The sequence below is a fragment of the Carya illinoinensis genome, chromosome 11 (assembly GCF_018687715.1).
Source record: "Carya illinoinensis cultivar Pawnee chromosome 11, C.illinoinensisPawnee_v1, whole genome shotgun sequence".
Taxonomy (NCBI): Eukaryota; Viridiplantae; Streptophyta; class Magnoliopsida; order Fagales; family Juglandaceae; genus Carya; species Carya illinoinensis.
Window position 1 is genome coordinate 12,936,384 of NC_056762.1, and position 17,371 is coordinate 12,953,754.

The following is a 17,371-nucleotide window of genomic DNA, read 5'->3' on the forward strand; positions in this document are numbered from 1 at the left end:
TAATTTAATTAATATATTAGTTTATTTATTTTAAATTAATGTGTTTTAAATTGGTGTTTAATTTATTTGATGTTGTGTTTATTTTATTTAGTCGTTTTACGGTTTTTAAAATCGTTTTCGGCAGATCAGTTTTGGTTTCCGGAGTGAGGACTGGACCTCATTTCTTTTCCCTCATCTTTTCTTTTTCTTTTCTCTTTTTCCTTTTTCTTTTTCCTTTTCCTTCTTTTTCTTTCTTTTTCTTTTTTTTTCTTCTTCTTTCTTCTTCCTCCTCTCCCGCGTACGCAGCAGCCCCTTTTTCTCTCCATCCCGTCGCTGCCCCTTTTGACCGGCCGGTTCTCCGCCGTCCGGCCACCGTTTGATGCACCGTCACCACCATTCTCTTCCCCTTCCACCATAGATCATCCCCACCAATTTTCAGAGCCATCGGACCAGCCGTTTGCTTTCGAGAGCCGCCGGAAGTCGCTGCACCTGCTCTGTTTTTGCCCCTGTCGCCGGAACTGTTTTCTGCCCAGACCGCCGCCGTCCGGCCACCGTTTGGCTCGCCGCCGGTCTCGTTCGAACCCCCTCCCTCCGGCGCACCTTCCCACCAAATATCTCCCCCATCCGGCCGGCCGTTTGGCCGGAAGAGCCATTTCTTTCCCCACGGATTTTACTCCGATCCGCCGCCGTCGCTCCACCTCCGGCCACCATTTCTTCACCACTTCATCACCGACTCCTTGCCGTCCTAACCCACCTATTTCCGGCCTCCAACGACCACCGGAACAGCTCCTACGAGCTTGCTTTCCGATTTGAGTTTTCCGGCCTATTTCCGGCGTTTTTGCCGCCACCCACGGCCAACCACCACTTCCAATAGCTTCACAATCATCCCTAAACCATTCCCTATCAATCCTAAGCCCTGGTTTGTCCCCGTTCAAAAATGGGTAATTTATTACCCACGGACACAGTGTAAATTACACTGTTACGTTGCTTTTCCTCCGCCGTTTGCAACGCCGCGAGCTTTCTAAAAATACCGTATAGCGCTGTAAGTATTTTCCAAACCCTATTTTCAGATTTAAATATATATCGCTCATTCAATTTATTTATTGTTGTTGGTTGTTGATTCCGGACTGAGTCCGAGGAGTTTCGGGGGTCGGATGGATTGAGGACGGAGTGTTTGTTTGGTTGGTTGTGTTTGGTTGTTTTGATTGTGCCGTGTGGCGTGCGTTGCATTTTATTTGTGTGCGTTGCATATCGCGTGCATGTGCATCATGTTTATCGGTGTTTTGGCGTTTGGGTGCGTGTGTCTCACGAGCCCAAGCCGTGATGGGTTATTATCACGGTGGAGCTCCTCTGGTCACTCGGGAGCGGTCAATACTGAGTGACATCCCCTGAGTAGTCATCTGGGCGCTGACGAGTTCGGTACTAGAGGATGGGTCTGGCCCGGTACGTGCTGAGCACGAGTCCAGGCATCGCTCTATTCACCGATTCTGAGGCCCTGCGCGATGACGGAGTAGTATTAGAGGATGGGTCTGGCCCGGTACGTGCTGAGCACGAGTCCAGGCATCGCTCTACTCACTGACTCCGGGAGCGGAAATTAGAGGATGGGTCTGGCCCGGTACGTGCTGAGCACGAGTCCAGGCATCGCTCTATTCACCGATCCCGTGGCCCTTCGCTGGCGAGGGCTAGAGGATGGCCCGGCCCGGTACGTGCATGGCACGAGTCTGGGCATCGCTCGTTTAGGTGTCGCACGCGTAGCCGTTCTCTACGGTGTGGCACTGAGCCAGGGTGTGCGGATGATCCCTAGGGGAGATCATGGTGCATACGGAGCGGGTTGTGGTATGGTTTTTCAGTTATGATCCATTTTCTGGGAAAATGGTGGTTTGGGCCATTATCGGGGATAATGGCGAGGTTTGGCTTTATGGAGGTTGGTGGGCCTTATGAGTTTTTGGCGTGCGTGGTAATATATGTGTTGCGGGACATGTGTTTGTTTGATCTTGCATTCTTGTTGTTTGGGTTATATGTATTTTCATCTGGTAGTGTTTGGGTCATACTTACCTGCGGAACCTTTCTGGGTTCCGTAGCTTTTGGTGCAGAGTTCGAGGACGAGGAAGAAGAGGCTGAGCTCGAGGATGCGGCTCCGCCGGGTTGCTGATGCTATGTTTATATTTGTTTTATATCTGTATTGAGGTTTTGTAATATTTTATTTAAGTATGTTTTAAACAGCTTGTATTACGTTAAGAAAAATTCTGGTACTTATTTATTGACTTACTTCTCGCTGCGTTTGTCTTGTGCACTTTGTCGCTCTTGCACACACTTGGCACCCGTCGTTAGGATGGTGGTCCGGGTTGTCACCATCCGGACGTCTCGATTTCCCCGTGTTCGGGCGTGGGGATTTGGGGGCGTCACAATCGCTCTCTAATTTATTTTTTTCTTTTTAGGTTTGGATCTGTGACCAACCATTCATTTTTATCTTGACTGGTTATGAGTCTCATCTATGCGTTTTAAAATTAAAGTTGTGTTTTTAAACATAGCGGATGATTTTTAAATAGAGCCCAGTATTTTAAAGTCTTCGAAATATTTAAATATCCAAAATTATTTTAAAGATGAGTATTTTTAGTATTATTGTACCAAACCTAATTTTCAATTTAGCATTTTTATATTTTGAATCCCTGAAAATATTATAGTTTTAGAAAATCATTTTATTCAAGTGATTTTATTTCTTTAAGAATATTATGTGATATTTAATATTTCATTTTATTTTAAAAACTCTATTATTTAGATGGATTTATTTCTCTTAAAAATATTTAGAGAACTTCATTATTTTATTTTATGATGAAAAATAGTATTTTGGGATTTATAAAACAAATTTTATTTTATTTTTATTTTTTATTTCCCATTGCATTTTATTTCATCTATCTATTATTTAGTTAATTATTTTAAGTGTTTACAATTTTTACTGTTGGATTAGATTAGGAACCCTAGGATAAAGATCCTAGATTAAAACCCTAGAACTCTAGTTGTTCCCTTTATTTTTCTCTCTCCCCTAGCTAAATTTCCCGCCCAATTGTCGTCCCGCTTCCCCAATCCGTTCTCCTTCTAGCCTCCACCGTCGCAACCTAGACACTGCACAACAAACAGTGCTAATGGCCACCCTACCGGTGACCCTTCCCACCTTCAATCTCCTTCCCTTCACCACGGATCTCCAGCCCAGAAGCCCTCTCTCTTTATCTCCCTGGGGTTTCCCACCACCACGCCACCTTGAGTGGTTCTTGAGCTTGCTGTCAAGCTTCGATCGGCCACCCCTCCCTCGTGGCCTTAACCCCACCATAGATCCCCCACAACCCATCCCGATCCCTCTCCCTCGAGTTCTTCTTCGCCTCACCTAATGTCATTGCAGCATAGCATAGCACCACCAGCCACTGCCACAAGCCTCCTCCACATCGTGGACCACCACTGCTCCACCCCCAGTCCACAAAGCCCACGAATCTCTCCTCCCTGTTTTCTCAACCGCGACCTCTTGTTCTTCCAGAGCCACCACAGCTCCTCCTAAGTTGTCGCCAACCACCAGCTCACCACTACCCACTGCCATCTGTCAGAATCCCTAGAAAAGTGGCCTTGGGCCATGCCTCGACACGACCACTGACATGCCTTTTCAGTCCCATTGACGAGCCACAGGCATGCCATGGTCTCACTGACGAGCCATAGGCATGGCATGCTTATGCCACAGCCAGCCAGCACGCAACAACATAGCTAGCATGCCACAGCATGCCAACGAGGCTATTGGCCCAGCCAGCGTGTAGAACAGCATGCAGCAGCATGCTAGCGAGGTTAGTGGCCAAGCCAGCGTGCAACATAGCATTATGCATAGCATGAGGATGCAAGTCGGCCCTGCAAGCACGTACGTGCAGGCCAACTTGCACAGCACGCAAGTCATGCTAGGCTTGCACTACTAGCCTGGCCAGTGCGTAGGCCATGAGCAAGCCAGCAGCTTCACCAACACGCAGGTCATACGTGCTGCCCACCATATAACATGTTGGGGTTTATGCTGAATGCTTTTATATGATATGGATGATATACATAGTATCTATTATCTTTATTTTCCACGAAATGAAATGTCGAGGTTTATGCTGAATGCTTTTATATGATATTCGAAATGATCTAATGAAAGTGAAATTTTAAATGACGCTATGAAATGAATTTTAAATAATGCTACGAACTGATGTTTACGATAATGCTTATGCTTTTAAAGGATGTTTTAAATGATGATGTTTAAACCTATGCTTTTAAACGATGTTTATGAAATAAATGGATTGGTGAAAGGAATGAATGAAAAGGAAATGGTTGAATGAATGAATGAAAGGAAATGAATGTTTTAATATATGAAAATACATAACGGCCATGATTGAATGAATAGGTACCAAAGGACTGGACAGATTGCAATGCCGAGTAAGTAGTGCTGGCGGTGCACCCAGTGATTACCCTTGACTAAAAGGGATTTATACAACCTGTGGCCACGGGCAGAATCCAAGTCCAAAAGACCACTAACCCGAACAAACAGGGTGTAGCCGTAACAGTATGTAGTGGCCCAAGGAAAGTGAAAAGAGTTAAAGCAAATGTTGTGTGATTATTTACTCTTTATGAATGAATGTATAAGGTGTGGGATGTTTTATGAAAGGAAAACCTTTTTAAAGAAAAAAAACCCACCTTGTAATGTTTTAAATGAAATGAATAATTTATGTAAAGTATATAGATGAATGTGATGCATGAATGGAAACTTATGTTAATATATTTTGACTGTATGAAGTGATAATTACTGAGTATTCAACTCATTTTAATTTTTATACATGTCTCTCCCCCTCTTAAGGACAAAGTGAGGAAGAAGCGGCAGGATGGACATGATCTAAGAGAAGAGTGACAGCTGCCTAGGCGAGTTTTTATGTAACATAGGAAATGGTATTTTTGTTAAAAAAAAAAAAACCCTTTTATTTAATTATATGATTTCTACTACAACTCTCTTTTAACTTATAAAGTAGGTTTTATTTTAAACTTAGAACTTTTTTATACGGGAGTGAAAGAGAGAGTTTTAAAAATGTCAATAATTCTCATCTCTTCTTCTAAAAAGTATTTTCTAAAATCCCATCACAATGACGAACGTTACAGAATTGTCAAAAGATAGATTTGTGAGCATAAATACATTTTTCACATCTGTGTCTTTATAATCTACATGAGATGTCTATTTATATCTGAATAGGGCCTATGACATATAAGGAAATACAATCAAAATATAAATACATATGCTCCCCCACCTTGGTTTATCCAAAAAATAAAGTGAGGAAGGGTGGGGACCAATCGTTTGGTCCAATATCCCTTTTTTACTTTTAATTTTTATTGGTGTTGAACTAATCGCAATAGGGTGTTTATTGGGGTATCCCACCTACTCATGTTTGAAGGCAAAGTCCACCACAGTTTCCATATTCGCTCAGCTTATATAAAAATCATGTAGACCATCAAATTGCAGTCACATATATAGGAAACAAACATAGTTCTTTTCAAAGAATAAAAGCTATTAACATTTTTTAAGTTGTTGAACTTATTTCTTTATACTTCATTTTTTGACAAAGTTCAGACAATCCCATTTGAGAAAGTCTATAAAAGAGTTACCATAGTTACAATTTGTTGAACTCTTGTAAACTTGAATAAAATATGGAGAATTTATTTTTCTAGGAGATGACTCAATTGCACATCAAGGAGAATGCACATTTCTAAGTCGAAATACACATTTGATCACTTGGCAATCTAAAAGCGAAGAATTGAAGCAAGGAATTCTTGTATCAAGCCAAAATTTCACTGCCATCGAATTCCTTTTAAAGGAGCGTGTTAATGTAAAATTTGTGTGTTGGCATATTGATGTGAAAAACTGAGTTAAATTGTGTAGTAACCTTTTAGAGTGATGATTGGCTGAAGAATACTAACAAAAAGATAGAATTGGCATTAGCTCAACATTCACTCGTCAGTTAATCAAACAAATGCCAAACAAAAAGTTCACTCAATATGTGGTCAACTACTTGCTCGAGCTGAAGTTTAGACAAAAAGTTCGTTCGACACTCACTCAACTAACTACTCGAGCGAAACTCAGACAGAAAGTTCTTTCCATACTCGCTTGACACATAGCTCGAGCTGAAGCCTAGAAAGAGAGTTAGCTTTATGTGTGCTCGACTCATGGCTCAAGTAATGCTTGAACACAATGTTCGCTCGATACCTCGAGCAGTCCAAAAATTTGACTTTGACTAGGTTTCAACATCGTGCTCCATACTTGCTATAAATAGAAGGCTTTTTCATTTTTCCAAGTGGGGAGCACAAATAGAGCAGAGAAAGTGAGAGAGAGAGAGAGAGAGAGAGAGAGAGAGAGAGAGAGAGAGAGATTCCAATTCGCATACATCATTTTATTCTGAAAATCTGATCCCCATCCTACTATGCTTGAGGTCGCTTGAGGTCAAGTATTGCTGAATCCATTGGTGTAAATTTTCTTTGCCAGATGGGATTTTGGAACTGTTGTTGATGCAGAGATAGAGATAGTTCTCATGGTAAAACTATAGAAAGGCCGAAGGTCTAGAGCTGCATGCGTGCAAAAATTGAGTGGATCGCTCATGGTGTTGCAAGCCAAAATTAACTAACACAAGGGGCTTGTAAGTGTTTCTAAATTGGTTATAACAAACTAAATTTTGATAATGGATTTTAGGTGGCAACTTACACACGAAGTGATTTTAGAATTTGAATATGTTCTTCAGCTTCGTTACCAAATTTTTATGTTGATTATTTTTTTGTATTTTTTTTCCTTGATTGACAACCTTTTTAAATAGTCCAGTAAAATTGAAAAATACCTACTCACCTCCCCTCTAGGTGTTATGTTAGATTAGAACCACAGATTTTTCAAAAGAGACATGGATCTACAGTTTCGATCCCTTTATCTTGCAAAGTCAATTTTCTTAAGCTATAAAGGTTTACGCATTTAGGAACATGCCATTATTTTGTCTCATTCTAAAAAAAATCACCAAAAGTTCACCAAAACTAAAGACACTCCCGGTCTAAAGAAGTCTAAGGAAGTCATGAGTAGCTATATTGGTTCTAATATTTTTATCTAGCTACATTCTTTTTTTCTTTTCTTTTCTTTTTTTTTTTTTTGATAAATAAACAAACAAGTTTTATTGATCAAAGAATGGCAAGGCCAATAACAAACTCTGAAGCCCTAACTAGGTAGGCACATTAGAGGCAAGAAATCATGAATGACCATGCTATTAAATCCACAACAATGGCCCAATTACAAAGAGTTCTAAAAATTAAAACTTTAAGTTCCTCCAACGATCTTTCATGGTCTTCAAATGTCCACTCATTACGCTCTTGCCACAAGCACCAAATAATACATAGAGGGATCATCTTACAAATCACTTTGATTGATTGCCTGCCTCTTATGTTTGTCCAGCTAGCCAAAGTTGCCTCCATGATCTTCGACATAATCCAGGCCAAATCCACTTGAATAAATACCTCATTCTAGAGAAACCTTATTGTATCACAATACAAGAGGAGGTGATCTACCAACTCTCCCCCTCCTCTGCACATGCAACACTACTCTACAATAATAACCCTCATTTTCCTCAAGTTGTCAGTGGTAAAAATCTTACCCAAGGAGGTTGTTCACACAAAGAAAGCAGCTTTGGGGTGGTGCCTTATGTCTCCAAATCTTTTTCCAAGGAAACTGAGTTTTAGGCTCTTGAGATAGGGCCTTATAGAAAGAACGAACAGAAAAAGTACCATTGTCTATGAGAGTCCATCGCATACCATCCTCTTGCTGCTTGTTTGGTCTTATGGAGTAAATGAGACTGTAGAAATTTGCAAAACTACTTATTTTCCAGTCTTGAGCTACCTTACTAAAATTAATGTTCCAATGAATTTGTCCCCCCGATATCCCCATGATTTCCGCCACTTAGACATCCTTTGCACTTGCAATCTGGAAAAGAGAAGGAGACAAGTCTTGTAAATCTCTGTTACTACACCAAAAGTCTCTCCAGAATTTTATCCTAGATCCTGAACCCAACTGAAGCGTAACATAACAGTTGAACACCCCCCACCCTCTTTTTATGTGTTTCTACAACCCAACTCCATAGGCCCCTCTTACTTCTCTAGTACACCAATCCCCCCATAAACCACCATATTTCTTCTCAATTTCCATAGATCATCTGGTTCCTTGGCAAATCCCCACGGCCATCTACCTAATAACACTCAATTGAACACCCTCGGATTTCTAACCCACAAACCTCCACCAAAGATAGGATGACAAACTTGCTCCCACTTAACAAGGTGGAACTTAAAACTCCTACCCCATACCCCCCACAAGAAATCACGTTGGAGCTTCTCAATACGGACCACCACAGTTACAGGTATTGGGAAGAGTGATGAAAAATAAGTAGGTAGGTTAGAAAGGGTACTCTTGATCAGGGTAATCCTTCCACCTTTTGACAAGTACATTCTCTTCCATCCCGTCAATCTTCACTCTATTTTCTCGATCACTATATCCCAAACCGAAAACGCCCTCTATGCACTCCCCAACGAAAGTCCCAGGTAAGTCATAGGAAAGGAAGTTGTTTTGCAGCCCAACATTCTAGCCAACTGGCGAATGTTAGAAACTTCTCAGATTGGCACCATTTCTGATTTCTCAAAGTTCACTTTCAAACTAGATACTACCTCAAAGCAAAAGAGTAGGGCCTTCAAAACTTGAACCTAATTTTGCTTGGCTTGAAAGATAATAAGCGTGTCATCTACAAATAGTAAATGAAAAATATTAATAATACCCCTATCCGAGGTTCCGATTAGGAATCCATCTACAAAGCCATTTGCAACCAAAGTCGAACAACAAGGGTGACAACGGGTCCCCTTGTCTCAAACCACATGAACTATGAAAAAAAACTCATTGAACATCCATTTATCAACACAGAGAAATTTGTTGTAAATATACACCAATGGATCCATGCCCTCCACTACTCTCCAAAACCACATCTCTTGAGCAAATAAAGAAGGAACTCTCAATTAACATGATCATATACATTTTCTATATCGGGTTTGCACATGATCCTTCAGTCTACTATCGAGGTATTCATTGGCAATTAGCACCGCATCCAGAATCTGTCTACCCTTTACAAAGGCTTTTTGGGGTTTCGTAACAATCTTCCACACCACCTCACTCAATCTATTCACAAGTATTTTAGAGATTATCTTATACACCTGATTCACTAAACTAATGGATTGAAACTCCTTAATCTCTGTAGCCCCCACCTTCTTTGATATCATTGCAAGGAATGTGGTGTTAAAGACTTTTTTCAAATTTTCCACCCAAGAAAAGCTCCTAAAACACTTTCATCAGGTCCTCCTTTAACACTTCCCAACAATCTTGAAAAAACCTCATAGAGAATCCATCAGATCCTAAAGCCTTATCACTGGTCATTTTCCTCACTACCTCATAGACCTTTAACTCCTCAAAAGCCCTTTCCAATTGTGACACATTGCTTAGCCCAATGGTATCAACGACCATCCCATTCAATGGAAGCTGCCAGCCCACTTGCTCCACTAGTAAGTAATTATAGAAGTCAACCACACAATTGTGGATTACCTGCTCATCTCTACATTCCACACCATCAATTTTCAGCATCTTGATGTTGTTATTCCTCCTATGCAAATTTGCAATTCAGTGGAAAAACCTCCTGCTTCGATCTCCTTCCCGCAACCACAATGTCTTGCACTTTTGGTGCCAAGACATCTCATCTAGTAATATCATCCTCTTAGCTCTCAAGATCTGCAACCAACTCAGACTTCCGATCTTGTTCTTCCTGTGTAAGTGGTTGTACCTCTTGAAGCCTCTCAATCTCCTGAATCTCTAGCAACTTTCTTTTTTTGTTTTCCCCCATTACCGAATGACTCCAAGTTTCACACTTTTAGGTCTCTTTTTAGTGCTTTCAACTTACCCGCTAAAATAAAACTAGAAGCTCCTTCAAACTGATAGGAGGACCACCACTGTTTGACCCTATCTACAAACCCTTCCGATTTCAACCACATATTCTCAAATTTAAAAGATCAATGACCATTACGAAGACCTCCACAATCAAGCAAAATAAGCCAATGGTCAGAGCCAAGACGGAGCATACGCTTTTGCCATACATCCGGGAAATGGATTTCCCATTCAGGTGAAATTAAGAAACGATCCAGCTGCAACCATGATTTGTTATTAGACCAAGTAGCAGTACCTTCAGCTAGTGGCAAATCCACCAAGTTCAGGTCAAAGATACACTCCGAGAACTCTTCCATGGCTGGCCGTAGTCTTCTACTTCCAGAAAATTTACTTAGGAATCTTAAAACGTTGAAATCTCCCCCTATATACCAAGGGAGATCCCACCAGATATAGACTCCAACTAATTCTTCCCACAAAAAATCTTTTATCCATGTTGAAGTTAGGACCATAAACACCTGCAAAAGCCCACAAATAGTTATCAGAAACACACTTAAACGAGCATGCTATTGTGTACTGCCTAATAAATCCCTCCAATTTTCTCCACCACCCGCCTATCACACATCACCACAACCCTCCTGACGCCCAGTTAGAGGCCATAAATGCCCAATCCACATGAATTCCACTCTATAAACTCCACACAATTCTCCTATTAATCATTTTTCAATTTCGTCTATTGCAAGCATACAATGTCTACCTTCCACTCCCGAAGTAAGTTCCTAATTCGAAAACTCTTATTGATCTCGTTAAGCCCACGAATGTTCCAAGACACAATCTAGGGCTTCATTGAGGAACGGCCAGCCCCTACCCTTTCACCCTACCCCTGCTAGAACTACCCTTCGTATTCATTGACCAAGTCAATCTTTTGAGTTCCCAAATGTTTTTTCGATTCACCTTTAGTTTTTTGTTGATGGCCCACTTCAATTGTTGTGAACAAAATCCATGAATTGCTCCTCATAGCCATCACACTCAATGCCCACATATTTTGGATTTCTCTCACCTTATGAAAGATCCAATTTGAGACATTCGGTTGAGCTGGGAAACAGGAATTCAACGGGACAGGTCCTTCCATCCTACAAATTTAAATTCCTTGTGGTTCACCTTCCAATGAAATATCATCCAACCCAATCTATCCACAGACTTTAGGTAACACCAAATCATCATCCACAGAGTGCTTTAGATCATCAGATTCCTCCCCCTCTTCCTCCACCTCGAAGTCAAGATAGGATCGTGTAGAACATTCCATCGAAGCCAAACTCATGTCTTTAAGACTTAATCGCATCATTTGTCCTCCCTTCTACATAGGGAGACCTTCTAGCTTCGACGAATAGCCCATCACCTTCTCCATCTGTATCAACTGTTCACTCAACGTTGTCAGGACGTCATCAGAGTGCCCCACTATTACCATCAACAATGTCTGTGGACTTGTCGCTACCCTTTCCATCGTTGCCAAGCTTCGCGGCACAGTCTCGGGTATAAGCTCGCAGGAGCCAGATCTTGGGCTAGGGAAGCCCAGGCCCAAATCCAGACCCTCCACCCAGAGAGGCCCAAATGCCATCAAGTTGTTGGCCCTTGGGCTAGGCCTTATCTACGGCTGGTATGCACACTAGCCCTCCTAAGTGTGGCCTGGGCTGAGGCCCAGTTTTCTTACTCTAGAAAGGCCCACCCATCCCCTTTGAACTCCTTGGGCCCCTTTCTTGTCTTCCCCTTTCTTCTTCCCGTTGCTATTTTCTTTCCTTTTTCAACCCGTCATGCTAGAGCACTTCCTCCATTTCCCTCTGCAATTTCCTTAGATGTCCCTGCATATCCGGCAAAAGCCTACACATCTCCCAAGCCTCATGCCCAGGCATTGTCCTGCCATCCTCTTCAACCTGCACGTCTCCCAAGCCTCATGCCTAGACAGCGTCTTGCCATCCTGTTCAACTTGTACATAATGAGGGGCTCAACACACCACCCTGTCAGAGGGCCTTACACATCCGTCACCCCAACTATGTGCATGACTTGCTCCCGCCACCGTAAGTACCACAAAGGACCAAAGAAAAGAGTTCGCCCCCCTTCCCATTCTGTTCGCCTGAGCTCCTACGACAGGGTTTCTCCTTGATCATCTCCAATACAACTTCCCTCAGCCTTCTCCATCCCCACCCACCTTCTTGTTTAGGGAAATAGAGTAGATTATGGAAAATCGAGCATATTACCCCCCTCCTTCACAAGCATAATCAATTTAGACTTTACTACTAACTTTCTAGAATATGCCACCTAAACCACAGTGATGCTACGACGCCATCAACGTAGCAACATCAACGTCAAGCCAAAATTTGCATGTGTACGGAGAGAAAAGTGCAACTCCCCGAAACAATGGAAATACTCTAGCTACATTCTTGATATATACCAAGCCAAGCAGCAGAACACATATAATGGGAGACTGTAAGATAGATCTACTACATCATCATAAGGTATTCCTCGTTGAAGTTAATAAGGTAAATTTTCTGAATTTTGGCTGACAATTTTAAATGGCAACTTGCTTTCCATCAATATCACCTCATGATGACTATATTATGAGTTTTGCTTCAAAATAACCATAGATAGAACATAAGAAAGCACAATCGAATAGATAAAACTGGAGAAAGACAACTTTTTAATATCAAGTATTACTTATATTTATTGACCAAGAGTGCCGACCAATATGATGCCGTACGAGCTGTTGTTTCATCAGATTTGAAAAGGATTAAAAATATGATATTCAACAATCTCCTTTGAGGTTACTAACATGTCAGACTATGTATCCAGAATCATAAGATAGAACACGGAAAAGGCGAGAAAGAGTCAGAGAGGCAAATTTGCTTTAGAATATTCCGTCTCAATGGCTGCACAGACTACAATAATCAATCTAAATTTTTTTATTTTTTATAATGATATAAACTTGGAAAGAAACAGATCAAAGAAACTTAGAAAAGTCATCGCTCATCCCAAGAATTTATTGTTCAAGGATACAAGTTCAACACTACCCTTGCGTAAGTTATTTCAAAGGGAAGTAGAAGATAGTTTGATAGGAGCTTCCTGGAAAAATAGGATTCACCAGGCCATGAGATCACTAGAAAATAATAACTGAATGGGATAACAAGATTTGCACAGTAAGAGAGAACAAATCCCCAAAGCCGGGCCATGGTGTGTAGATCAGGCATTATTATCATACTAACCATCACTTGTCAAGATTTCACATCCAAATGAAGTAGTTAATTCCTCTCAACAATCTTATATCTGTATAAAGCGAGAATGTCGTCCCAATCAATGTCCAGAACTTTTACCAGATGGTTACCACCTGATATTGCTCCCTGTATAGAAAATTGGGATGTGGCTATTGATTCGGTTTCAAATAGAATTGGTGCGAGAGTTATAATCTGAGATTTGGAGGGTAAGGTTATGCCTACTTTAGAAAAACCTCTGGAGATCCAATTGGAACCAGTTGCTGCAGAAACTTTTGGTGTTGGAAGCTTTGAAGTTCTGCCAGAAAAAAGCTGGGTAAGGTGATATTTGAAGTTGACCGTCTACAAGTGGTTAATGGTTTGAATGATCCTAATCTGAATTTATGCTCACATGGACAATTAATTGACGATGCTAAGAGTACTCTGAAACAATTTCGTTCAGCTCATGTTATTCATGCCAAAAGGGATGCTAATGTTGTAGCTCAGTCTAGCCAACTCAGCATTGTCTTTATCTTCTTTTCGTGTACACATGGAGGATGCTCTATTATGTGTTCAATCCATTGTACTTGATGAATTGTATATTTCCTAATGCATGAAATTATTAGTTTATCTCAAACAAAAAAGGAAAAAAAAAATTTATTCCCATCTCCTTTACGGAAAAAAAAAAGTACAGAAATAAGTAAACTGCTTTCAATTTAAGATGACTCGACCATCATCTTCAAACAGGAAGATTCATGGCTGTTAATTACCTGCTTCCCAGCTTGTATGAAATGTATGACAAGCATTTGTTTAAATCGAATACGAATGTCCAAAACTGTAAGTAATACCAACCATATAAACTAAAATCAACTTCAAGTGAATTCTCATAAAAAAAATGGTAATTATTTTGGGCCAATTGGGTCAAGTTCTGTATGTTCAAACAGAGTTCTACAAAGAGACTGGCCCTAAAGAATACCTTAACTGGGATAATCAGAGTCTGCACATCAGATGCAATCACAGAGAGCAAGCAAGAGAGAGAGAGAGAGCTGCTGTGTATCAAAAACTCTCGTATTATAAAAAACAAATGAGACAGGAAAGTATACTAATATGGATTACAGCAGATAAAAACAGAGCAGCCGGTGAACAAAACTTCAAAAAGGGAATCCCACGCTAATGTTTTTCTTTGAGGCTTCTGCCAATCGCTTGATCCCTTTGGCGCATTTGTAGAACTCTAACAACTCATCAGCAACATCTGTCGGGTGACACGTGACAAACGCCTTTAAAAACCTCTTCTCTGTCATCCTCAGTGCCCTAAGCATTGTGGGTCCTTTAATCTGCAAATCAAGACCCATGTCATCTATCTTCTCTGCAAGAAGAACTCGCGGCTTTAACACAGTCTCCAAGCTAAAGTACAATAGAAATGGATACTGAAGGACCACACTGGCAGGAAGCTTCATTGTGCTCAAAACGAAAGTCATGTTCCTCTGTACCTTGTCAACTGATAGTGTCAACATTAGGGGGGATCTCCCAAAAAGATTGAAGATTTCATCATCTGAAAACCCAAACTTTTCAAAATTTCCAATCTTTTGACGAATTGTTTCGTGGCGTGAGATACCAATGATCGTAACAACATATTTATACATCTTGGAATCCTTGGAAATCCCAGTTTTGCGAATATATTCCATTTTCTCTTCATCAAATGAAGTTCGAGGTATCATGGTGGGCCGAGAAAGGAGCATAGGAATCAAGTCCTTTCTACTAACACCCACCTCTTGATACAGCGCAATAGCAGGCTTGATCCTGTTATTAATGTCATACATCAAGAGTGAAGGGTTCCTAACAATAGCTTTAGCAAGCACCTCCCTTGACTCAAACAATGTCATAAAAAATTCAAGCCGCTCATCAAAGCAATGATTTATTCGACAACTTAGAAACCTGGGGCGACAATTGATCATCTTCACAAGATCATGAGCTCCAATACCCAAGCCACTGAGCATGTTAAGTTTGGATTGAAGGCGGGCAATGTCAGCCCGGCGTAAAGAAGGGCGGCGGACAATTATCTTCGATATATCACGATCACTACAACCCCATTTCCTCAGAACATCAATGGAGTTTTTTGGGTGGTCTTCAACTTCTACCCTTTCAACTTGGGTTGGACTTTTCGTTGAATACGTGGCAGTCGTGAAGACCAGCAAAGGTTTTGAAACTAATTCCCTGGGAAATGAGAGCAAATGGTGCGATGAAAATAATAATTTAACCAAAGTGAAGGCTTTCGGTAACATATCAAACTTGCAATTGAAAAATCAGTGATATGGGCATTAATTGATTCAGACGGCTATTAGAATACAATACAGCATCAGCATATAATCGACATTCATTGAAAACCTCACAAGCCCAAACTTCTCGGTGAGTTTCACCAAATGGATTTTCTGCAAAACAAATACACCGAAATATATAAATAAATTAAAGGTGCTTAGAAAACAATAATGACAACAAATATCTATACATGTAATAAAGAAAGAATTGCCTCCAAATTTATGAAATTAATATAATTATGATGACCAAAATCTATTTAAGATAAGATAAAACAGCAACATAATCAAATCTATTTAATATAAGACCCTAGTTGGTAGAAATTTATGTTATGATTTGAATTAAAGTATCCAACATAATCAAATCTGTCCAACCAACATTTACAAACACTTTACTCAATTTATAAGCCTCTTGACAATACATAAATGTTTCCAAACTACCATCCAACAAAAACACACATACTCCATAACAAGCTCCTAATCAATATCACTTCCTCATAATTAATCAAAACCAACATATTCAATACAACAATCTGTCCAATCGTTCCAAGCGTATACTTATACAATTTTTATGCTACTTAATCACATTCATACATCTCCAAAATTTTACCATCTTACAACTATACATCATATATATCTCACAAAACATAAAACGCAAGAAAACTAGTTCAAACACAATCCGTCCATATCATAAATTCTTGCATACTTAACTCAGCATACACCAACACAATTAGTTATACAAATTAATAAGCTTCATACACACCCACAACTAGTTATACAACCCAAAGCAAAATATCACTTCAATATTTAGTACCAAATTCATATCATTCTATTCCATCCTTCCATACACCCAACTCAAATTATAACTTATACTAACATATTTGCTGCCCATGTACATCAATCCAACATAATTACAATATACAAAGCTTAATAAGCTTCATTCATGGCTTCACACAAACCCAATCTTCACAATTACTATATTCAACCAATAAGCTTCTTAAAAATACATATAACACATACACTCAATCCAAATTCCAATTAACTCCACATAGAACAACCAACACAGCCCCATAACTCACAATCTCCATGCTTCACTTACAACTCCATTTCAATCCTAACCACACCTCACTTCTTCTCATTCTATCACAACCAATATAGTCAATACATATAAATATAAAAATCCCTATATTCAAACACAACACCAGCAACATCCATATAAACTACATAACATAAAACTCCTTGAGACATAGAGATAGAATTATACCACAACTTAAAGGGCTGAGCAGCGAGGGAAGCTTGCGGCTGAAGTGGGTTGGCTAACGGCTTCAGTGGTCTGAGGTGGGCTGAGCAGTGGTGGGCAGTGGGCATTGCGTGGAGGAACCTGTGGTGGTGCTGCGCTCGATAGTGGGATTTGAGACGTGGCTGCGCTGCTGGACTTCAGCTGGGGTGGTCTTCGTGGTGGAACCGGTGGCGTGCTCGTGGTGCAGCTTTCTTGCTGCCCTTCACGCCGGCTGCTTGGCACAGAGGCGAGAAAGAAATCGGGAGAGGGAGATAGGGAGATAGGGGAAGAGAAAAGAGGAAGGAGAGAGGAGAGGGAAGTTTGGGCACCGCATTCCATTTTAATTGGATCCAAAGTAGAAATTAAACATAAATGAAATAAAAATAAACTAAATAAAAGAAGTAGATTTTTTTTTTTTTGAAATTTATTTCAAAAAAAATAAAAGAAGTAGATAAATGAAAATAAAATGGAATGAAACTGTGATATCCCATTTTTACGTGTATTTTCACTGAATGAGTTTTTTAATTTAATTTATATATTAGCTCTTTTATTTTAAATTATTGTA

At 40.3% G+C, this 17,371-nt stretch overlaps 1 protein-coding gene across 3 annotated transcripts; it reads right to left on the reverse strand.

The window, feature by feature from the left end:
• Nucleotides 1-14,071: 14,071 nt before the first annotated feature.
• On the reverse strand, nt 14,072-17,150 carry LOC122282666. Of its 3 annotated transcripts, XM_043094635.1 has the most exons (3): nt 16,792-17,150; nt 15,568-15,644; nt 14,072-15,429 (listed from the first exon to the last, which is right to left on the reverse strand). In XM_043094635.1, the coding sequence occupies exons 2-3, from the start codon at nt 15,591-15,593 to the stop codon at nt 14,367-14,369; spliced, it is 1,089 nt and encodes a 362-aa protein (XP_042950569.1). In that variant the 5' UTR covers nt 15,594-15,644; nt 16,792-17,150; the 3' UTR covers nt 14,072-14,366. The 3 variants fall into 3 exon arrangements, with proteins under 3 accessions (XP_042950569.1, XP_042950567.1, XP_042950568.1); XM_043094633.1 differs by lacking the exon at nt 15,568-15,644; XM_043094634.1 differs by having other exon boundaries at nt 14,072-15,644.
• Nucleotides 17,151-17,371: the final 221 nt, after the last annotated feature.